General features: G+C 40.8%; 1 protein-coding gene across 3 annotated transcripts in view; it reads left to right on the plus strand.

The window, feature by feature from the left end:
* gabbr1b (gamma-aminobutyric acid (GABA) B receptor, 1b) overlaps positions 1 to 24,524 on the plus strand; it is a 665,116-nt gene that overhangs the window by 107,618 nt on the left and 532,974 nt on the right. For all 3 annotated transcript variants that reach the window (XM_061908314.1, XM_061908315.1, XM_061908316.1), the window contains 2 exons: positions 2,656 to 2,794; positions 15,931 to 16,116. In XM_061908314.1, the coding sequence (XP_061764298.1) occupies positions 2,656 to 2,794; positions 15,931 to 16,116 (325 nt within the window). The remainder of the gene's footprint in view (positions 1 to 2,655; positions 2,795 to 15,930; positions 16,117 to 24,524) is intronic.

Genomic DNA, 24,524 nt, shown 5'->3' on the forward strand with positions numbered 1-24,524 from the left:
ATTTTATACGAAAATAGTAAAACCTTAAAGTCACATTTTAAGTGCACAGGAAATCAGAGCAGGTGAGCCAGTACAGGCGTAATATGATCAAACCTTTTTGTTCTTGTCAAAAGTCTAGCAGCCACATTTTGTACCAACTGTAATCTTTTAATGCTAGACATAGTGAGACCCGAAAATAATACGTTACAGTAATCAAGACGAGACATAACGAACGCATGGATCTCAGCATCGGCGGTGGACAAAATGGAACGATTTTTAGCGATATTACGGATATGAAAGAAGGCCGTTTTAGTAACACTCTTATAGTGTGACTCAAATGAGAGCGTTGGGTTGAAGATAATACAGAGATTCTTTACCGAGTCGCCTTATGTAATTGTTTGGTTGTCAAATGTTAAAGTTAGATAGGCGTCGGATTTCAGCATTTCCGTTTTCTTTGTGTTAAGATGCAAAAAAATTGCTGGACATCCATTGTTTAATTTGACAAAGTGACAATCACCTCCTGTCAGCTTCAGGGGCATGTAGAGTTGGGTGTCATTAGCATAACGGGGAAAGCTAACACCCCATTTGTGTAAGATGTCACCTCGGGACCAAGACCCAAAACCTGTGGAACTCTGCACGTTACATTATGGGAGACACTGTAAGATAGGAGTTAAACCAAGAAAATACTATGTCTGACATATCAATACGTTTTTTGATTCGTTCTAATAGAGTGTTATGGTAAACGGTATCGAAAGCCGCGCTGAGATCAAGTAGCAGAAACATTGATAACGCTTCAGCATCCATCATTAGCAATAGATCATTAGTAATTGTTATGAGGGCTTTCTTTGTCGAGTGACTTGCCTTGAAACCAGACCGAAAGAATTGACAGAGATTGTTAGACGCTAAGTGTTCATTTAGCTGCTGTGCAACATTTTTTGGGGATTTTCGAGCTAAAGGGAAGGTGGCACACCGGCCGGTACTTTACCATGAGGTCAGGATAGAGGTTAGGTCTTTTGAGCAGACGATTAATAACCGTTTTTTATTTAATGCTTGGGGAACAGTGCCAGAGGAAAGTGATAAGTTAATGATATTTAGTTAAGTTAATAATATTTAGCACTGATGGAATTAATATTACAAACAGCTCCTTGATATGTTTCCCAGGAAGTAGGTCAAGTAAACATGTTGTTTGTTTTGTCCCATTTATAAGTCGCAGTAGTTCCTCTAATCTTATTTCTTCAAAATGAGAGATTATTTTTGAGCGCAATATCCGTCGTACATACATTCGTATCTGCGTTAATAGAACCCAGTTGAAGCTGGGACGCATTATCTTTAATCTCCTTTTTAATGAGTTAATTTCTTTTTTTTATAAATTCATAAAGTCACCCGCCGGTGAAGCTACTGGGGGGAGTCCTTTGTTGGGTTAGCGGTGCTACTGTACTGAACACATATTTAGGATTATTTTTATTGAGGCTGTAACGTTTAGCTGGCATCGTGGTGAAAAGTTGTTCTCTCGTGGGTGCAGCGGAGGATGGAACACAGCGTGATAAAGGATAAAGATTTATTAACACACTATAAAACAGACTAAGAACCAAAAGACTTGCACAATGGCACTATAAACAAACCAACAGAACTAGCATGAGCTAGAAGAAACAAAAGACGCTAGCGTGTGAGCTAGGGAAACGAATAAACAAAATAGCATGGAAGCTAATAACGAAGGGTATTTACCACAATGCGGGAATGCGACGTCACTTGTTGCGTGTAGCAAACTACAGTCCGAGGCCGAATGGCAAAAGAAGGCAGGCATATATAGGGAGATAATCAAACATCAGGTGCGTGTGACAAACAAGACACAGGTGACACTAAATGCGTAACTAGGGCAACAGAAACAAACCAGGAAGTGCCACCGGGAACTAAGAGACGTCAAATAACAAACGGGAACAAAAACAGAACATGACATGATCCAAGTCTTGGATCATGACAGAGGCAGATAAGATTGGATTAGTAATTAGTTTTAGCTAAGGGAAGTGTGTGTTTATAAGTTATTAAAATATCACTCAATGCTTGATGGAAAACTTCAAGTTTAGTCGCACGCCATTTGCGTTCCAGCTTTCTACATGATAGTTTAAACACTTTTTTTTAACATTGTTTGTGGAAAACATTTTTTCATTAACAAATAGGGTTTTTTTGACAAAAAAGGGCATTAGACATTACTTTAAAAAAAAAAAACGTTATGTCAACAGAGAGATCTGAAGTTGATCTGTTAATATATAAGTGTTTAAATATATATATATATTTATATATATATGTATATATATATGTATATATATATATGTATACACATATATATATATATATGTATATATATATATACATATATATATATATATAATATATATAATATATGTATGTATGTATGTATGTGACTAATTTTTTACACTTTAATGACTAAGACATTCACCTTTAACACTCACCTCAGTTTTGAGGGGAGTCCGAAGGGTTACGATATTGTATTGGTTTTGAAAATGAAAAATATCAAAATGCCCTAATTTTTGAGTGTGGGGCCCGTAGTGGAAAAAGTTTGGACACCCCTGGTCTACGCGTAGCAAACAATGTAATAAAGACAAATGCTATGCTATGTATAACTAATGTTAATCATTTCTAACTGTGTGTGTTTAGATCCGTAGTGTGCAGGCTCTCCCGGTTGACTATGAGATTGAGTACATCTGCAGGGGAAACCGTGTGATTGTGGGACCCAAGGTCAGGAAATGTTTGCCCAATAACACTTGGACTGACCTGACCCAACAAAGTAGATGCTGTGAGTTTAAACTTTTCCACTTTTTATTTCATCACATTCTAGGCTGAATGCCTAAAATATGCTTTCATGTCGTCTAAAAAATTATATTTTGCTGATTTAACTGGAAAAATGCATTTAAAGCATTTAAGTTAAATTCATAGGTTAAAATATTTTTTCCAAGGAAATCTTTTTAAGCAATGTGTAACTTTGAATCAGAAACTAACATTTACGACACATTGTTTAAGTTATGTGAAGATTGAGCGGGTATTGGGCTGTCGACTCTGGCACAAAGACACAAATGCACGCGCAGAGCATAGCCAGTTGCATTTAAAAAAAAAGACATGTCATGAAATTCATTGAGATGAGAAATTGAAGATACACTACTTTCAAACAAGATAAACATTGCACATGCCTCTCCTTTTAAAACTGGCAGGGCTTGGTTGGTAGAGCGGACGTACCAGCAACTCGAGGGTTGCAGGTTCAATCCCCGCTTCGCCATTCTAGTCACTGCTGTTGATTCACTATGTATAGGGCTTTGAGTCACCAGAGAAAAGCAGTATATAAATATAATTCACTTCACTTCACATACCTTTAAAGGCCTACTGAAATGAAATGTTCTTATTTAAACGGGAATAGCAGATCCATTCTTTGTATCATACTTGATCATGTCGCGATATTGCTATATTTTTGCTAAAAGGATTTAGTAGAAAACATCGACGATAAAGTTCGCAACTTTTGGTCGCTAATAGAAAAGCCCTGCCTTTACCGGCAGTATGTGCGCGTGACGTCACGATTTGCAGAGCTCCACACATATTCACATGGTTTTTAATGGGAGCCACCAGCAGTAAGAGCAATTCGGACCGAGAAAGCGACAATTTCCCCATTAATTTGAGCGAGGATGAAAGATTCGTGAAATAGGATATTGATAGTGAAGGACGAGAAAAAAAAAAAAGAAAAAGCGACGGCTCCGGGCGGTGGCAGTGTGAGCGTTTCAGATGTAATTAGACACATTTACTAGGATAATTTTGGAAGATCCCTTATCTGCTTATTGTTTTAATAGTGTTTTAGTGAGATGTATTTTAAAGATTGTAAAGACCTACCTCGAGGTCGGATGGCTGTGGTGAACACCTAGTGTCTCAGAGAGAAGCCGAGGAGCCAAGCTCACAGCTGCCTTTTAAACAGCTGCTGCAGGACGACGAATAATCCATTGATTTCTCCGGTAAGATATATATCACAATTTCCCCATCCAAAAACATGCTGGTTGACGTAGAGAAACATGTTCGCTTGACCGCTCTGTGTTAAAGCTTCACAACAAACAAAGAAACACCGGCTGCAATCCACCGCTTTCCACCAACAGCATTGTTCTTTATAGTATCCATTATTAAATGAACAAATTGCAAAAGATTCAGCAACACAGATGGCCAAAATACTGTGTAATTATGCCATTAAAGCAGACGACTTTTAGCCGTGTTTGGTGCAGCGATAATATTTCCTTACAGTCCGTGACGTCACGCGTACGCGTCATCATTCCGCGACGTTTTCAACAAGAAACTCGCGGGAAATTAAAAATTGCAATTTAGTAAACTAAAAAGGCCGTATTGTCATGTGTTGCAATGTTAATATCTCATCATTGATATATAAACTATCAAACTGCGTGGTCGGTAGTAGTGGGTTTCAGTAGGCCTTTAAATACTACTGTTGTGATCTGGCACTGTACATACAATAAAATAAAATGAACTCAACCTTCTTCGGTGCCTTGCCCCCCTAATACAATAACAGTCACTGTTTTGTACAGTGCACACAGAAGTAATTATCAGGGCCTTATTTTTTCCACATTGTGTTATGTTACTACTGCGTTATTCCAAAAATGGAAGACATTCATTTTTGTTCCCACAATTCTACACACAATAACGCATGATGACAATGTGTAAAGTTAAAATGTTTTTACATTTCTAAAATGTATTAAAATGTATTAAAAAAAAAAAGTTCGTATTAGTATTCACAGTATTTGCTCAATACTTTGTTGACGCATCCTTGGCAGCAATTACAGCCTCACGTATTTTTGAGTACGATGCCACAATCTTGGCATACAGATCTTTGGGCAGTTTTGCCCATTCCTCTTTGCACCACCTCTCAAGCTCCATCAGGTTGAATAGAAAGTATTGGTTTTCATCCAGGATGTCTCTGTACATTGCTGGATTCATCTTGGTCTAGTCAGGGAGGTGACCAGAACCCGATGGCCACTGTCAGAGCTACAGCATTCCTCTGTTTAGAGAAGAAAACCTTTCAAAAGGAAAAACATCTGTGCAGCCAAAGGCGGTTCTGGTCCCCCCCGCCCCAAAAAAAAGACATACCTCCAAAACCCGCCACCAACACAACAATTTATTATATTATTTATATCATTTCATTAAATAATCTTAAATACAAAAAGCTAACAAGAACAGAGAAAAAAAAAGATAAATAAATGAAATATAAACAGACTACAGTATATACCAATACCACAAATCTTTCATGACAGGGTCAAATAACCATGCTTTAAAGATCCCTGTAGAACGCTACCTGTGTGGAGTTTGCATTTGGCAATACAAAATTGTTCCTAGTGTGTGAATATGAGTGTGAATGTTGTCCGTTTATCAGTGTTGGCCTGGCGATGAGGTGGCGACGTGTCCAGGGTATAATCCACCTTCCGCCCAAATGGAGCTGAGATAGGCCCCAGGTCCCTGCCACCCCCATAGTCCCTAAAGGGACAAGCTGTAAAAAAAATAGATGGATGGACAATTCAAGTTGTATCACACCAGTTTTGTACAAATAGAATCGGCAGATATTTAACATAATATGAATTTAGTGGTGGCTTCACGGTGGAAGAGGGGTTAGTGCGTCTGCCTCACAATACGAAGGTCCTGCAGTCCTGGGTTCAATCCCGGGCTCGGGATCTTTCTGTGTGGAGTTTGCATGTTCTCCCTGTGAATGCGTGGGTTCCCTCCGGGTACTCCGGCTTCCTCCCACTTCCAAAGACATGCACCTGGGGATAGGTTGATTGGCAACACTAAAATTGGCCCTAGTGTGTGAATGTTAGTGTGAATGTTGTCTGTCTATCTGTGTTGGCCCTGCGATGAAGTGGCGACTTGTCAAGGGTGTACACCGCCTTCCGCCCGATTGTAGCTGAGATAGGCGCCCCCTGCGACCCCAAAAGGGGATAAGCGGTAGAAAATTGATGGATGGATGGATGAATTTAGTGGTCAGACTGTAGCGGATTTTTCAAGCTGTGTTTTTCACGCTAGGAGGGTACACTTATTTCTGCCTTAAGTTCTTTTCAAAATCAAGGCAGTAATGCGCCGGCCCGTGGGTTTGATGGACAAAGGTGTGAATGACCTGCACCACAGGCGTATTTGGAAAATGAGGAATATTTTAGAAGGACAGACCTGCAAATTGCCACCTTTGTAAAAAAGGCCACTAATGCACATGAGCAGTGCGAGGCTAGAAAACTGGCAAGTTCTGTGTTGATCTTTTTTTTTTTGTGTGTGCGTGCGTCCTTTCATAGATTGCACCCTGGGCGGTCGCCCACCTTGCCCATATCAAAAATCCACTGTAATCTTTCAATGTTTGACATAGGGAGAACCGAAAAGACTACGTTAAAGTAATCGAAACGAGACTTAACGAACGAATTGATAATGATCTTAGCGTCGGTGGTGGACAAAATGGGACAGAAGGCTTTTTTAGTAACACACTTAATGTGTGACTCAAACAAGAGAGTTAGGTCGAAGATGATACCCAGATTCTTTACCATGTCGCTTTGTTTATATGTTTTGTTGTCAAATGTTAGGTGGTATTATTAAATATAGTAGGACCGATAATCAACCTTTCCGTTTTTTCGCGTTAAAATGCAAAAAGTATTGGTCTGCTTTAGGGGCATGTAGAATTGGGTGTCATCAGCAAAACAGTGAAAGCTAACACCGGATTTGCATATAATGTCACCTAACGGCAGCATGTAGATGCTGAAGAGTGCAGGGCCAAGAACCGAACCCTGTGGTACTCTGCACAAGTTACCTTAACATACTCCGAGGTCACATTGTTATGGGGGACACACTGCATCCTGACTGTAAGATAGGAGTCAAACCTAGAAATACTAAGTCTGACATACCAATACGTGTTTAGCATGTGATGCCTTAAAGAAAGGCTCATATTTTTAGGGCATCAAGACAAGTTGGAAGGATACCAAGGCAAATATTATTTTATTTACAGGCAGGGGTCCCAATTATGTATATATATATATATGTGTGTGTATGGATATATATATATATATATATATATATATATGTGTGTATATATATATATATATATATATATATATATATATATATATATACATATATATATATATATATGTATATGTATGAGTGTTAATGTGTATGTATATATATATATACATACATACATACATTATATATTGTATATATATATATATATATATATATATATATATATATATATATATATATATATATATATATATAGTCTATCTCTTTTTTTACATTTTGATAGAGGGAGATATTTTTTTCGTTTTGTATTTGTATTTTTTAGGTTATGTACATTTACATTTACATGTAGATGCTGTATCGGGACAGATCCATTTAGAGTTTGAGCAGAAATCTGATCTGTAGGACTAAATTATTCATAATAAAATATTAACAAAAGGCTGTGTCACATGAATGGTTTTTTAAAGTAATACCTTTGTGACATGAAAAAAACACAAATAATGTAAAAAAACCATGGTGTTTACTTTTTGATATCAATATACATCTAGTCTAATAAACATGCCTTGTTATTCTATAACAACACCTCCTAGTAGTTCAGTGCAACAGTTTGGCCAACAAAAAAAGAACACGAGTGATACCTCCCACACCCCATATATAATCTTCGCAGTTCGATGAGATGACAAAACACTTAAGCTAGTACTGTTGTTATTTGAACCCTGATGCAGTTTGCAGTTTAAGAAAGGATGAGTCAGCATCCCAGTAAACAAACTAAAGACTTTATAAACAAGTTGTGACGACGTTCACGACACATCACCTGCTGCATGTTTCCTCACCTCAGTAACTCTCAGTCACAGCAGCTAATGGACACTGTGTTGAGGAAATAAAAGAAACATCAAATGGTTTTCTCCTTCACTGTATACTTGTAGTGTGGGGACAAGTGCGTCTGTCTCCAATATTGTCCACACTTTTCGCCATCTAACAGCAGTGCGCTCTTTAACGCACGCAAGGAAGCAAGGGAAAATTACGCACACCAAGCGCTTGGCTCCGTTTTCTCGAAGGGGGCATCACCGGAGCAAAGTCTGTGTAGTTAAAGTTAAAGTTAAATTTAAAGAACCAATGATTGTCACACATACACTAAGTGTGTCAAAATTATTCTATGCATTTGACCCATCACCCTTGATCACCCCCTGGGGGGTGAGGGCAGCAGTCAGCAGCAGCGGTGGCTGTGCCTGGCCGGGAATGATTTTCGGTGATTTAACCTCCAATTCCAACCCTTGATGCTGATTGCTAAGCAGGGAGGTAATGGGCCCCTTTTTGTATAGTCTTTGGTATGACTCACAACCTACCAATCTCAGGGCGGACACTAACCACTAAGCCACTGAGTAGGTTGTTAGTTAGTTAGGCCACCATGATTATCAAACCAAACGACGCTAGTGCGCATGCGCCTGACTTTGTGTTGCCTAAAATGCATTAATAAATTAAGTTTTATTCGGTAATTAAAAAATTAGACAGTGTCACTGACCGTCAGGAATTTTATCGTGAATTATCATTATACCGTTTACCATTACATCTCTCATTCATTAAAAAGTAAAAAGTCAAGGGCAGTCACGGCATATTTTTGCCGTCGATGCTGGTCAATTTTTTAGGGCATTATGGGCAAGTGACAGTGCCGAAGATTGCCGTGTTTAAATTCGAGCCCTGCTTATAGAATATTATGATCAATGGTAACAAAAGCAGTGCTAACATCAAGGAGCAGCGAAATTGAAGACACATCAGCATTCATAGTTAGCAATGGATCATTAGTCACTTTTACGATCACTCTATTTAGACAGCCTCAGTAGAGTGATTTGCCCCAAAACCGGACTGAAATGATTCAGAGATTGTTAGACGCTAAGTGTTCATTTAGCTGCTGTGCAACACATTTTTGGAGGATTTTGGAGAAATGGAGAAGGTGGGACAGTAGTTTACCATGATGTCAGAATCTGGGTTGGATCTTTTGAGCAGAGGATGAATAACTGTTGTTTTGAAAGCTAAGGGAACAGTACCAGAGGAAAGTGATAAGAGTCACATCTAGGAATTGATATGATGAGGATATTGAGAATATTTTCTTGGTGCTGTGATAGAATTAACGCTTCATAATTTGCCACCTCAGTAGAATGCATGTCCACCTCTGGCACAATCACAACAGCAAAAACATTATGTGCATTGTGTATTATTCTAGGAGTAAAGCTATTTGTGCAGGAATTTTCCAGCCTGGTGCTGGTAAGTTCTTGCACTGTAGTTTGCTTGTGTGCTTGCTCTAGTGTAGTTAGTCATGTGTGACTCAAACAGTAATCTATATTTCTTGGAAGAGTAATGGTGCCTTCCCGGTTAGTGTAAAGGCCCTCCCTCCTCAGCAAGCCCGGTTTGCAACAGAAAATGGGCCAATTATCAAAAAACGTTAGTCCCTGTTCTCTACAAAAACCTAGCCAGCCACTTGTTAAGTGAGACTAATCTGCTATACCTCTCATTATTGCCTCTTGCAGGCACAGGGCCAGAGACAAGTAGTTGATGCCAAGACATCTTTGTAGAGATATTGAAAGTCTGAGCTATGTTCCCCATTGTAATCTCTGACTGTCTCATCCTTGTGTCATTTGAGCCAACGTTTGCAACTATGTTCGTGTAGCTATGGGTGTAATCAGCCCGTGGTACGTGTTTACTAGGCATCTTGATAGTTAGCTCCCTAAGACTAGCCCTGAGAATATACTTAATTATGGTTGGTTTACTAAGCAACTGGCCAGCTGAAAGTGAGGCGGTGGAACAGAGAGCGGGTGCTTTGTAAGTTCGATAAGACTACTAATGTATTGGAGGAGGAAAAAAGAACGCTGTAAATCAATTAAAAGCACACAGATAGAAAGACAGCATTTAGCTTTAATGTACAGACACATACTGGATGAAAACCAACGCTTATCATCGAACCTGATGGAGCTTGAGAGGTGCTGCACAGAGGTATGGGCAAAGGGGAAAACGGAAGAAACTGCCAAAATATAAGTGTGCCAAGCTTGTAGCATCAAATTCAAACATACTTGAGGCTGTAATTTGTCACATTGGAACCGCATCGTAGATGCTTGTGGTGTCACCCCAGGATGCACGAGGACCGGATAGGCAGGAATTGCAGGTAGGAACTTGGTTTAATATACAAAATTAAAAGAACACTGGTACAAAGGGCAAAAGAAAAGGCGTGCCGAACGCACAAGAAGCTAATGCTAACTAGCATCGAGTCCAAGAGTCCGAAATAGACGTGCCGAGCGCACGCGAAGCTAAGGCGAGACTTAGCAATAGTAACGACATACTTAATATACCAAAGTGATTGTTGCATGAGGCAAACAACGAATCAAGACTGAACAAAGGGAGAAGGCAGGCTTAAATACAAGGAGACAGTAATTATAAACAGGTGTGCGTAAAAAAAACAGAGCAGGTGGAACAAATGAGAAACCATGGTAACAAGACAAAACAAGGAAGTGCACACAAGAAAGTGCACAAACCAGGGGTTGGAAGAGTCCCAAAATAGTCAGGAAACACAAAAGGACTCAAAAACCAAAACAATGTATGATCCGGGCGTCAGATCATAACATTACCCCCCCTCTAAGGGACAGATTTCAGATGTCCCACACAATACAAAGAACCCCCCCCCCCACACAACAAGACAGTCCAAAAGTGACTGGAGGGTGGAGGGAGGACATGGTGGAGGGTCGCCAGGTCTTGTGTCCCCAAATCCACCGGGGACATGTCAGGTGGCGGCGGCAGATGGAACGCCGCTGCCGCAGAAGTCTTGGTGGGCGACCTCGTAAAGGCCACATTCGTGGCCGACGTGGAGGTGGATGTGTCTGGCGAGGAGGACGCCCAGGGTACGGCCACACCGGTGGCCGACGTGGAGGTGGATGCGTCCGGCGAGGAGGACGATCATGGCACGGCCACACCCGTGGCCGACGTGGAGGCGGGCCCACGGAGGCGGGCCCGGAAGCAGCAGGTGAAGAGGGTGCGGTTCGGGTGTTACAGCCGAAGCAGGCACTGGTGTCGGCCGAGGAGGAGGTGCTGGTGCCGGCCGAAGAGCAAGTGCTGGTGGCGGCCAAGGAGCAGGTGCTGGTGCCGGCCGAAAAGCAGGTGTTGGTGCCAGCCGAGGAGCAGTTGCAGGTACTGGTACCAGCCGAGGAGCAGGTGTAGGTAATGGTACTAGCCGAGGGTCAGGTGCTGGAGGGTGATCCAGACTAGGACTACGACTAGGACTATGACTAGGAGTCAGGCTAGGAATCAAACTAGGAGTCAGGCTAGGACTTAGACTAGGAGTCAGACTACGACTCAGACTACAACTATGACTACGACTAGGAATCAGACAAGGAATCAGACTTGGACAAGGACTAAGACTAGGACTTTGGCAAGGACTTGGGCTAAGACTATGACTTGGGCAAGGACCTGGGTAAGTACTAAGACTAGGACTTGGGCAAGGACTAAGACCAGGACTAGAACCAGGACTCGGACCAGGACTTGGACCAGGACTCGGACCACAAGTCGGTCTACGAGTCGGACCAGGAGTCGGGCCAGGACTAGGGCCAGGACATGAACAAGGACTAAGACTTGGACTAGGAAAAGGACAGGAACTAGGACTAAGACTTGGACTAGAACTAAGACTCGGACTATGACAATGACTATGACTAAAACTAACAGGTGCAACCCGTGCTGCGACTAGCCTTGGTGCAGGTGGAGGCGGTCTAGGTGGGGGTTGCGGTTTAGTGGGACAGAACACCGGTGGAGGGGGCCGCGCAAGAGGTTGCGGCTTAGCCGGTCGAAAGACCGGTGGAGGAGGTCTAGCAGGTCGTTGAGGCTTAGTGGGTCGAAGCTGTGCTACCTCCACAGCACAGCTACCAGCACTAGCCCCCCCTCAAGATGCGAATCCCAGACGCGCTCCCCGTGGTCAGAGACTGACCTTAAGGGTGGGAGGTGGGAGGTCAGGAGGGGGGTAGACAGGGTGGGAGGAAAAGTCACTGGGAGTGGAGCCAAAGTCGCAGGGGGCGGGATTTGAAACTCATAGGACTGACGAAAACTAAATTTGGAAAAAAATATATCGTAAGGATTACTAATAAAATGAAATGCTGTAGACGGTGGCTTACAAAGGGAATAAACTGCATCTAAAAAAAATTCTTGGTGGATGACGTCATCCATAGTTGGAGGGGTGACGTCACTATGGGGAAGTGGAGCATTGTCCAAGGCGGAGGGTTGATGTTGCCACACAGCTCAGTAGGTAGGGTGTTTGAAAAAAAGAAAGAAAAACATCTACCAAACCTCAAAGGGGAATACTGGGCTGGTGTGGACGTGCTGCTGTCCGTGGACGTGCTGCTTTCCGTGGAAGGAGTCCTCGGAAGCGGCGCGGCTTGGAGAGGCGAAGACTCCAGGTGGTCCCATGTCAGGCGACTAGCTGTTTGATCCGTTTTGTCACGTTGGAACCGCATCATGGATGTGTGTGGTGTCACCCCAGGATGCACGGGGACCGGACAGGCAGGAATTGCAGGTAGGAGCTTGGTTTAATATACAAAATTAAAAGAACACGTGAATGCGTGGGTTTCCTCCGGGTACTCTGGCTTCCTCCCACTTCCAAAGACATGCACCTGGGGATAGGTTGATTGGCAACACTAAATTGGCCCTAGTGTGTGAATGTGAGTGTGAATGTTGTCTGTCTATCTGTGTTGGCCCTGCGATGAGGTGGTGTACCCCGCCTTCCGCCCGATTGTAGCTGAGATAGGCGCCAGCGCCCCCCGCAACCCCAAAAGAGAATAAGCAGTAGGAAATGGATGGATGGATAGTACAAAGGGCGAAAGAAAAGGCGTGCCAAATGCACGAGAAGCTAATGCTGACTAGCATCAAGTCCAAGAGTCCGAAATAGACGTGCCGAGCGCACGCGAAGCTAAGGCGAGACTTAGCAATAGTAAGGACATACAAAAAAATACCAACGTGATTGTTGCATGAGGCAAACAACAAATCAAGACTGAACAAAGGGAGAAGGCAGGCTTAAATAAGGGGCGGCATGGCGTAGTGGGTAGAGCGGCCGTGCCAGAAACCTGAGGGTTGCAGATTCGCTTCCCACCTATTGACATCCAAGTCGCTGCCGTTGTGTCCTTGGGCAGGACACTTCACCCTTTGCCCCCGGTGCCGCTCACACTGGTGAATGAATGATGAATAAATGATAGGTGGTGGTCGGAGGGGCCGTAGGCGCAAACTGGCAGCCACGCTTCCGTCAGTCTACCCCAGGGCAGCTGTGGCTACAGAAGTAGCTTACCACCACCAGGTGTGAATGAATGATGGGTTCCCACTTCTCTGTGAGCGCTTTGAGTATCTAACAATAGAAAAGCGCGATATAAATCTAATACATTATTATTCCATCCATCCATCCATTTTCTACCGCTTATTCCCTTTTGGGGTCGCGGGGGGCGCTGGCGCCTATCTCAGCTACAATCGGGCGGAAGGCGGGGTACACCCTGGACAAGTCGCCACCTCATCGCAGGGCCAACACAGATAGACAGACAACATTCACACTCACAGTCACACACTATTATTATTAAATACATGGAGACAGTAATTATAAACAAGTGTGCTTCAAAAAACCAGAGCAGGTGGAACAAATGAGAAACCATGGTAATAAGACAAAACAAGGAAGTGCACAAACCAGGGGTCGGAACAGTCCAAAAATAATCAGGAATCACAAAAGGACTCAAAAACCAAAACAATGTATGATCCGGGCGGCGGATCATAACAGTAATTGCTGCCAAAGGTGCATCAACAAGGTATTGAGCAAATACTGTGATGATAAATTAGCAAAATTAAAGAAAAATAAACTTTTAATATTGTCATTATGGGTTATTTTCTTTAGAATTTAAATGACAACAATTGATTTATTCCATTTTGGAATAAGGCTGTAACGTAGCGAAATGTGGAAAAAGTGAAGCGCTGTAAACACTTTGCCAATGCACTGTATGTATCTGCTACTTTAATTTTGTGTCAAATCTTACTAAGTATACTATTCATCACTCTGCTTTTAGACGGACTAAATAATAAGGAATCGGATTTATCGAGGCCTTGTTGACCACCACAAAACATTTTTCAGATTTATTCACAAGTTTCAATGGCTTTAACTGAAATTACAGAACAAATTATAAATGAAACAGATAGTAAAAGATGTGCGGCAGCAGTGTTTATGGATCTAACTAAAGCATTTGACACAATTAATCACAATATTTTGATCAAAAAACTAGAACGAGACAGCATCAGATGGTTAGTCTTAAACTGGATAAGAAGTTATTTAACGAATAGGAAACAATACTTGAAGCTAAGCGAACACACATCTACAACGTTAATGTATCATATGGTGTACCTCAGGGATCAATACTAGGACCTAAATTATTCAATCTCTATATAAATGACATTTTTAAAGTTACAAAAGATTTAAAGTTAGTATTATTTGCGGATGATACAACAGTGTTTTGTTCAGGAGAGAACACACACACTAATACAAATAATAACAGAAGAAATGAACAAATTAAAAAGATGGTTTGACAAAAACAGACTATCGGTGATTCTCAGTAAAACTAAAATATTGCTATTTGGTAACAGTAGAAGAGAAAGTCAAACACAAATACAAATAGACGGAATAAAAATTAAAAGAGTAAATGAAACCAAATTTCTAGGTATAATGATTGATGAATAATTGAACTGGAAATCTCATGTAAAAAATATACAACATAAAGTAGCAAGAAACACGTCAATAATGAATAAAGCAAAACATGTTCTAGACCAAAAATCACTTCATATTCCCTACTGCTTGCTAGTGTTACCATATCTGAGTTACTGTGTAGAAATATGGGGAAATAATTACAAGAGTACACTTCATTAATTAACACTGTTACAAAAAAGATCAGTAAGAATAATACATAATGTTGGATATAGAGAACATACAAACCCTTTATTTTTTTAATCAAAAATACTGAAATTCCATGACATAGGGAATTTGCAAACAGCTAAAATTATACACAAAGCAAACTATAACCTGCTATCCAAGAATATACAACAATTCTTCGCAACAAAAGAGGAGAAATATAATCTTAGAGAAAATTTTTATTTAAAACATTTGTATGCACATACAACACTTAAGACCTTCAGTACATCAGTATGTGGAATTAAATGGATTAAGCAAAGAAATCAAACGATGTGCTAATATGGTCCACTTCAAGAAACTCTTCAAACTTAAAGTGTTTACAACGTACAAAGAAGAAGATCCATGATAAACATTCTGAATTAATTTCACCCATCCATTCTTTCATTCTCAAAATAATCTTAGGCATCTCATCACATGAAATATAACTTACTTCACCAATTTTTATTATTTTTTTTTTTACTGTGATTAGTTATAGAGCATATTGTGAATAAATTAAGAACATCAAGTGAACAAAAGTTTAAGCAAATTTTATGTAAGAGAAAAGGGGTAGGGTTAAAAAAAAGCTCTGCTTCTTCCTACTCCTTTTTGAACATGTTGAAAAAAGAAACTGGGAATTGTGATGTATGTTGAATGCTTGCATGTTCGAAATAAACAAACTCAAACTCAAGTTTGTACAGCAATACAGACAAGGTAGACAATTGTGTTTTGCCCAAAGACACCGCAGTGGTAAAAAGAAAAAAACAAAAAACATCTACACTATGGTTTCTGGACACCCTGCCTTAACTCCTGAGCAACTGTCGCCCAGTAAAATGCCTAAAAGGAGAGGAGGGTTGAGTTTTTAAAAAATAGTTTACTCTGCTGCCTCCAAGTGGCTATGTTAAACATTACACTGATGGAAACCTAATAATGCATATGACCTATTTGTTTTTCTCTTTTAGTGTTGTTATGTCATCGGATGTGGACATCTTTGGAAAATGGTCAAGTGGCTTCTTGGCCCACGGGGCCCTCAGTGGAGGGGACCGTGCTGCGCTATAGCTGCCTCCCTGGCTTCGTCTTGATGGGCCGAAACTCAACACAGTGCAATAAGTTGGGCAAGTGGGATACGCCCAAACCAGTGTGCCACTGTGAGTCTTTCTCAATTGTATCTTATATTTTGCAAAACTGTACAAAACTAAATATTTTGTCATTCAAACAATGTCGTTTAATTCAATATAGGCCTATTCGAGGGAGGCTTAAATATAAGTGATTGAAAATTCCATATAAAGTGGCTATTATTTTAGTTTAAATGAATAATGAATATAACCTGTTATTGTTTACTTAAATTTGATCATAAATATGTCAGTGTCCATTCACTTCATTGTGTAAAGGTGCAAGAGATCATCCTTGTTGAATCCATTCCTTTACAGCACTAATTTTACGCATATATACAGTATATGTGACGTACATATTGCTTTGATGTGTATAGGAGACTTGATGACAGTTCAAACAGTTATTAGTGACATTGCAGAAAAAGGCTGTACTAATACGTTTTTGTAAATCTACACATTACTCTTGTTTATTGATGTGAACTGATTCCTGGACTGTCCGTGGTAAATGTATTTCCCCAAAGTAGGAATTAATTATAAACATAGCTAGTGCATAGCAATATTATGAGAGCTCTTCAGACATGCAATATCACTCATATAGTCACTTTTGCACTCTTTTAAACCAACATATTGTATAAATGCTAACTGAGGCTGAGCCAATTCGTGGTCACGATACTGAAGAGCACACTCTGTTTGAGCATACTTAGTTTGAGCATACTTAATTTAAGCCAAAAATACATAGAATATGCTTTTTTTTTTTTTTTGCTATTTCAAGAACCTGCAATATTTGAAGTGCGATATCACCAGGAATGACTGTATAGTGCAATTAATTAGTTCTATTGACATTTTTTTTACAATTTTGATTAACACACTATTAAGGGACAAAGTTATTAACTCAATAGGGAACGGTGGAGAGGGTTGCGGGCTAAAACCCCTGTGTCCTTAACACTTAGAGCAGGGGTGCACACACTTTTTCTGCTGCCGAGCTACTTTTCAATTGATCAAATCGAGGGCATCTACCTCATTCATATATACAACTTATATTTATTTATGAAAGAGATGTTTTTGTTAACAAGTTAAATCTGTTTAATGATAATACAAGCATGTTCAATTCCTTTATTTCATGAAGACAAGAATATAAGTTGATGTATTAACTGATTCTGACCACTTGCACTGATTGGAATTAGACAGTAGTGCTCTTAACATCTGCATTTTCAAATGGAGGAGACAAAAAGTCCTCTTTTCTGTCCAACACCACAAGAAAAGTGGTTGGTTTTTGCATCTTATATGTCCAGATTCCATACTCATTTTTATAAATTTGACAATAAATACATTGGCGGCAAACTTCGTAACTTCCTAGCTTGTGCACACCCGCTTTCTGAGACTCTTATTTTGTTAGTGCAAGCAGGATGAAGCAGGGCTTTTATTGTGAAGACAGGAACTGTGTAGTTGGTCATTACAGTTTGGACAGCAGGTGCGGAGTTAGAGTCTGTTGAAAAATAAAGTGTTTCTCGCTATCCACAGGGTATTTTTTTCTTAATCCTGAGCTTGCAGCAGCCATCGTCATCTCACAAGAGCCTCGGGTGCCAAGAATGTCAATAAGTGACAAAAGTGACGTCTTGGTAAAGATTGATGATTGCTAATTTTTAGGTCTATTTTTTTAATGCCTGGCTGGCGATTGATCGACTGACACACCCTCCACGATCGACCGGTAGCTCGCGATCATACTTGCCAACCTTGAGACCTCTGATTTCGGGAAGTGGGGGTTGGGGGGCGTGGTCAGGGTTTGGGGCGGAGGCGTGGCTGGGGAGAGGGCGTGGTTAAGAGACGAAGAGTATATTTACAGCCAATTCACCAACTTGAGTATTTCATATATATTTCATATATTTAAATATATATATATATGTATGAAATACTTGACTTTCAGTGAATTCTAAGTATGTATATTTATTTTATTATATATATATATATATATATATATATATATATATATATATATATATATATATATATATATATATATATATATATATATATATATATATATATATATATAAAATAAATAGTTGAATTTCATACGGCACCTATCAAATACGTGGACTTCAGGAATCAGAACAGACTCCCTCACTTGCCGTCAGGTGCGCAACACCACGTAAATCGTTGGCCAATCAAAAAGCAACCCTATAACGCTATAGCCAACATTCCCCAGGAGATGGCAACAGACAACATAGATCACTCTATTACAGACGGCGTCGCCATGGCTGTAACTTCCTCGTTCTTCTGCTTCGTCTCCTTGTGTGTGCAGTTTTTTATTAAAATCCGTAGATGTTGTAACGTGATTGGGCAGGCAAACTGTTTATATAACAGGAAAGCGGACGTGAAAACAGGCTGTCCCCACTCAAGTCCGCATGTAGCTGGAGGGGGCGTTTTGGGAAATTTTCGGGAGAAAATTTCATCCGGGAGGTTTTCAGAAGAGGCGCTGAATTTCAGGAGTCCCTCGAAAAATCCGGGAGGGTTGGCAAGTATGCTCGCGATCGACGTAATGTGCACCCACTGACTTAGAAAGGCGCCTCTGTTGTAAAGCCTTAAAAATGCCTCTCAAAAAAACCTTCAGTGAGAGACAGCTTATGTAACACAAATTCATATTCACCTATTTTATATCCCTTATAAGCTTCTCAATATCAAATATGACTATTTATTACTATCAATTTGGGAATAGTAGGGGTGTGGTGATATTTTGTATTTCAGACTCTCCATGGATCTGCGATGTTGCGATCAACTTTGTCCAATATCTGTAACTTCCCTTTAAATGTTGGCGCAGCAAAACCCTTAACAGCCTATAAAACAATCAAGTCTTACCAGATAGCATTTGCTTATAGCTTGAGAACAATGTTTTGCAACATAGGAACAAGGAAAATGAATGTAAACACGTGCTGAAAAAAGCAGTGAATGCTATTCATTGAATTGAAAAAGTAAATCATCTGAAAATATGACTAAACATATACAGTAGCTAGCTAATTTAGAGTGCTGCACTGCTAGTCTGTACTAAACTGAAGCATAAGGTTTCAGAAATGCCAGCCAAGTACCAAATAACATTTCCAGTATGCTATTGAAAATAGGGAGAAGCTGCTGATGGTGTGTTTGACAGAGAAGCAGCTCCAAGGCGATACTAAGATAAATACATTATCATTTCATTACTTTGTAAAACTTCTGTAGTTTTTTGGAGTACATTTCATCGTGTTGTTTTTACGTACAATATATCTTATCTAAAGAGTGTGTTTTTTTTTAAAAAGGCATTTAAAATTGTAGTATTGTAGGGACCAAGCACTAATTAAATTAATTTCAATGAGCGACACTGATTCGCAATATGATTATTCACAAACCACTTAAACCCTCATCTTGAAGTACCACTTTATTTTGTGAAAGTGGGTTAACTGAGACAAAAAGGCATTTTCCACATGCAAGTGGTTTAATAACAACCTCATGAGATAACTTTGGCTCTTCCGGCTTGTATACCAACACTCGCTGATGTCAGAGTAATTTAAAGGTTGAGGCAAATGTAAAAGCCAGATATCAACAAAAATAGCTGAATGTTTTTGTAGAAAAAGTATATCCTAGCTAAAAAATACCCCCAATTCTACACCTGGGGGAAGTGTGCTTGGGTTAACAAATTGAACAAATAAAGCCATTGAAGATGATGCTGGATTTATTCGTGTACAAAGACAATAAGTTTCAAGCAATCATAATTTTGCCGTGAATTTAAAAAAAAGTTGCATTAGAAAACATAGAAAACCACCGATATCCTGGAGGGACTGATATTGTATTCATGTAAAAAAATATATTGAGAACTAAACAGGTAATTAATAATAACTAGTGCACCTGGGATAGGCTTCAGCACTCCCCAGCACATTTTCTTATGCTATTGAATAAAGAAGGGAGTCAAAACGAGTCAAAAAGTTTTCTTTCAGGGTACTCAAAATATAATCACTGTGAATATTACACTACACTTACACAAAAAAGTAGCAGCCATAGTGTATGGAACTATTATTGTAGCAAAACAATGTGCTATTTTATTTTGTGTGTCTCAATCTGTGTGTGTGTGTGTGTGTGTCTGTGTGTGTGCGTGTTTGCGCGTGTGCGCGTGTGTGTGTGCGCGCGTGCGTGCGTGCGTGCGTGTGTGTGTGTGTGTGTGCGTGCAATCAGATCCAGTGTCCGTGCTTTTATTTGTGTGTCTGTGTTTAGTGTGTGTAAAAACAATCTGTGTTCCTCCGTGTGTGAAACAGGCACCCTCAATTGTCTGTCTTTCCTTCAGCCTATGCTCACCACTCGTCTGCATTTAGCGCCCAGTGACAAACAAAACTGAAATTTCCTTCAGATTCCACTATACTATACTATACTATACTATACAATATATCTGGAATGTTTGATATTAAGGGCTTCACGGTGGCAGAGGGGTTAGTGCGTCTGCCTCACAATACGAAGGTCCTGCAGTCCTGTTTTCAAATCCAGGCTCGGGATGTCCTCCCCATGAATGCGTGGGTTCCCTCCGGGTACTCCGGCTTCCTCCCACTTCCAAAGACATGCACCCGGGAATAGGTTGATTGGCAATACTAAAATTGGCCCTAGTGTTTGAATGTGAGTGTGAAAGTTGTCCGTCTATCTGTGTTGGCCCTGCGATGAGGTCGCGACTTGTCCAGGGTGTACTCCGCCTTCCGCCCGATTGTAGCTGAGATAGGCGCCAGCGCCCCCCGCGACCCCAAAAGGGAATAAGCGGTAGAAATGGATGGATGGATGGGTTTGATATTAAACTAATAATAGTCACTGCATGAAAAGAGACATGTGATTAATAAGTTATTATGGATGGAATACTATATTTGTTATTGTCACGGCGCGGACTCGAACCCGCTTTCACGCTCGGACACGCCCCTGCTCGCGCTGGGCGCAGCACACCCATGCAGACTGCTCTTCGCCTTCTCCCTTGGATTTGACGAAAGATTCATTCAACACGCACTGACAACATCCTCACATTGTTAATTCCACACATCGTCCGCACCCATTCACTCGTGGTAGCATATACACCCCACACATTCATTAAAGGTGTTAATAAACCTGGTAAACTGCAGTTCGACCTTGGTGTCCCCTCCTTCCCTTTGACCGATACACAACAGTTATATAGAATAGTGGCTTTGAGGCCCGAGCACCCATGTGGGATTGATGGCAATTTTCAATCTTTATAATAAGTTTTGAAAAATCAATTTTGTTGTTAATTTTGAGGCAAATTGGGTCTGTTTTACATAATAAAACAGTCACAAATCATATAGTCTATAATTACCAAAGCCTAACCAAGATTTCATTGTGACCGATTATGAACTAATGACACAATTATCTTGACTTTGAACACACTGCGCACAAGTGAATGAAGGGCATACTTACTCAACAGCCATGCATATCACAATAAGGGTGGGCGTATGAACAATGCCAACACTGTCATAAACATATGGCATATAGTGAAACCACATTAAACAACAACAAACACATTTTGGAAGAATATTTGCACCGCAACACAACATAAACAATACAGGACAAATTCCCAGAATTCCCTGCAGCACCAACTCTTCTGGGACGCTACAATATAAACAAACGCCATGAGTAGATCTACACCTAACATCTACTGTAATGATACCAAGTACAATAGCATATCTAGTTGATACTACTGGCCCTCCACTCTTTAGCATTTACATGCTGCCGCTAGGTGACATTATACGCAAATACGGTGTTAGCTTTCACTGTTAGACTGATGACACCCAACTCTACATGCCCCTAAAGCTGACCAACACGCCGGATTGTAGTCAGCTGGAGGCGTGTCTTAATGAAATTAAACAATGGATGTCCGCTAACTTTTTACAACTCAACGCCAAAAAAACGGAAATGCTGATTATCGGTCCTGCTAGACACCGACCTCTATTTAATAATACAACTTTAACATTTGACAACCAAACAATTAAACAAGGCGACTCGGTAAAGAATCTGGGTATTATCTTGGACCCAACTCTCTCCTTTGAGTCATACATTAAGAATGTTACTAAAACGGCCTTCGTTCATCCCCGTAATATCGCTAAAATTCGCTCCATTTTGTCCACTAGTGACGCCGAGATCATTATCCATGCGTTTGTTACGTCTCGTCTCGATTACTGTAACGTAATATTTTCGGGTCTCCCCATGTCTCGCATTAAAAGATTACAGTTGGTACAAAATTCGGCTGCTAGACTTTTGACAAAAACAAGAAAGTTTGATCATATTACGCCTATACTGGCTCACCTGCACTGGCTTCCTTTGCGCTTAAGATGTGACTTTAAGGTTTTACTACTTACGTATAAAATACTACACGGTCTAGCTCCAGCCTATCTTGCCGATTGTATTGTACCATACGTCCCAGCAAGAAATCTGCGTTCAAAGGACTCCGGCTTATTAGTGATTCGCAGAGCCCCAAAAAAGTCTGCGGGCTATAGAGCGTTTTCTGTTCGGGCTCCAGTACTCTGGAATGCCCTCCCGTTAACAGTTCGAGATGCCACCTCAGTAGAAGCATTTAAGACTCAACTCATCTCTTCGCTGCTGATCCGCCTCCGCTTGGGATGGTTTCCTGTTGGCTCCACTATGGATGGGACTCTCGCTACTGTGTTGGATCCACTTTGGACTGTACTCTCACGGTTTTGTTGGATCCACTATGGACTGAACTTTCACAGTATCATGTAAGACCCGCTCGACATCCATTGCTTTCGGTCGCCTGTGGGGGGGACTCGTTGTGGTTTGCGCAGCCCTTTGAGACACTAGTGATTTAGGGCTATATACATGATCCTGTAACTATTTGGTATCGGATCGATACCTAAATGTGTGCTATCATCCAAAACTAATGTAAACTATCAAAGAAGAGAAGAATAGGTGATTATTACATTTTAACAGAATCAATCAATCAATCAATCAATGTTTATGTGCCCACATAAGGGCAATGAAAAGTCACCCCAGTGGGACGTCAGTGACAGTGACAATGATGACTATGAGAAACCTTGGAGAGGACCGCATGTAATGGATTTCGAGCGGGTCCAACATGATACTGTGTAAGTTCAATCCATAGTGGATCCAACACAACCGTGAGTCCACACCAAAGTGGATCTAACACAGTAGCGAGCGTCCATAGTGGAGCCAACAGGAAACCATCCAAAGCGGAGGCGGATCAGCAGCGCAGAGGTGTCCCCAGCCGATACACAGGCGAGCGGTCCATTTTGGGTCCCGACTCTGGACGAGCGGTCCATCCTAGGTTTCGACTCTGGACAGCCATTACTTCATCCATGGCAACCGGACCGGACCCCCTCCACAAGGGAGAGGGGGACAGAGGAGAAAAAGAAAGGAAACTGCAGATCAACTAGTCTAAAAAGGGGGTCTATTTAAAGGCTAGAGTATACAAATGAGTTTTAAGATGAGACTTAAATGTTTCTACTGAGGTAGCATCTCGAACTGTTACCGGGAGCGTATTCCAGACTACTGGACCCGAAACAGAAAAGGCTCTAGAGCCCGCAGACTTGTTTTGGGCTTTGGGAATCACTAATAAGCCGGAGTACTTTGAACGCAGATTTCTTGCCGGGAAATATTGTACAATCGGCAAGATAGGCTGGAGCTAGACCGTGTAGTATTTTATACGTAAGTAGTAAAACCTTAAAGTCACATCTTAAGTGCACAGGAAGTCAGTGCAGGTGAGCCAGTATAGGCGTAATATGATCAAACTTTCTTGTTCTTGTCAAAAGTCTAGCAGCCGCATTTTGTACCAACTGTAATCTTTTAATGCTAGATATAGGGAGATCCGAAAATAATACATTACAGTAATCGAAACGAGACGTAACACACGCATGGATAATGATCTCTGCCTCACTAGTAGACAAAATGGAGCGAATTTTAGCGATATTACGGGGATGAACGAAGGCCGTTTTAGTAACATTCTTAACGTGTGACTCAAATGAGAGAGTTTGGTCGAAGATAATACCCAGATTCTTTACCGTGTCGCCTTGTTTAATTGTTTGGTTGTCAAATGTTAGAGTTGTATTATTAAATAGAGTTCGGTGTCTAGCAGGACCGATAATCAGCATTTCCGTTTTTTTGGCGTTGAGTTGCAAAAAGTTAGCGGACATCCATTGTTTAATTTCATTAAGACACGCCTCCAGCTGACTACAATCCGGCGTGTTGGTCAGCTTTAGGGGCATGTAGAGTTGGGTGTCATCAGCATAACAGTGAAAGCTAACACCGTATTTGCGTATGATGTCACCTAGCGGCAGCATGTAGATGCTGAAGAGTGCAGGGCCAAGGACCGAACACTGGGGAACTCCACACGTTACCTTAACATAGTCCGAGGTCACATTGTTATGGGAGACGCACTGCATCCTGTCAGTAAGATAGGA

Source organism: Nerophis ophidion, linkage group LG08 (assembly GCF_033978795.1).
Source record: "Nerophis ophidion isolate RoL-2023_Sa linkage group LG08, RoL_Noph_v1.0, whole genome shotgun sequence".
In the NCBI taxonomy this organism is placed as follows: domain Eukaryota; kingdom Metazoa; phylum Chordata; class Actinopteri; order Syngnathiformes; family Syngnathidae; genus Nerophis; species Nerophis ophidion.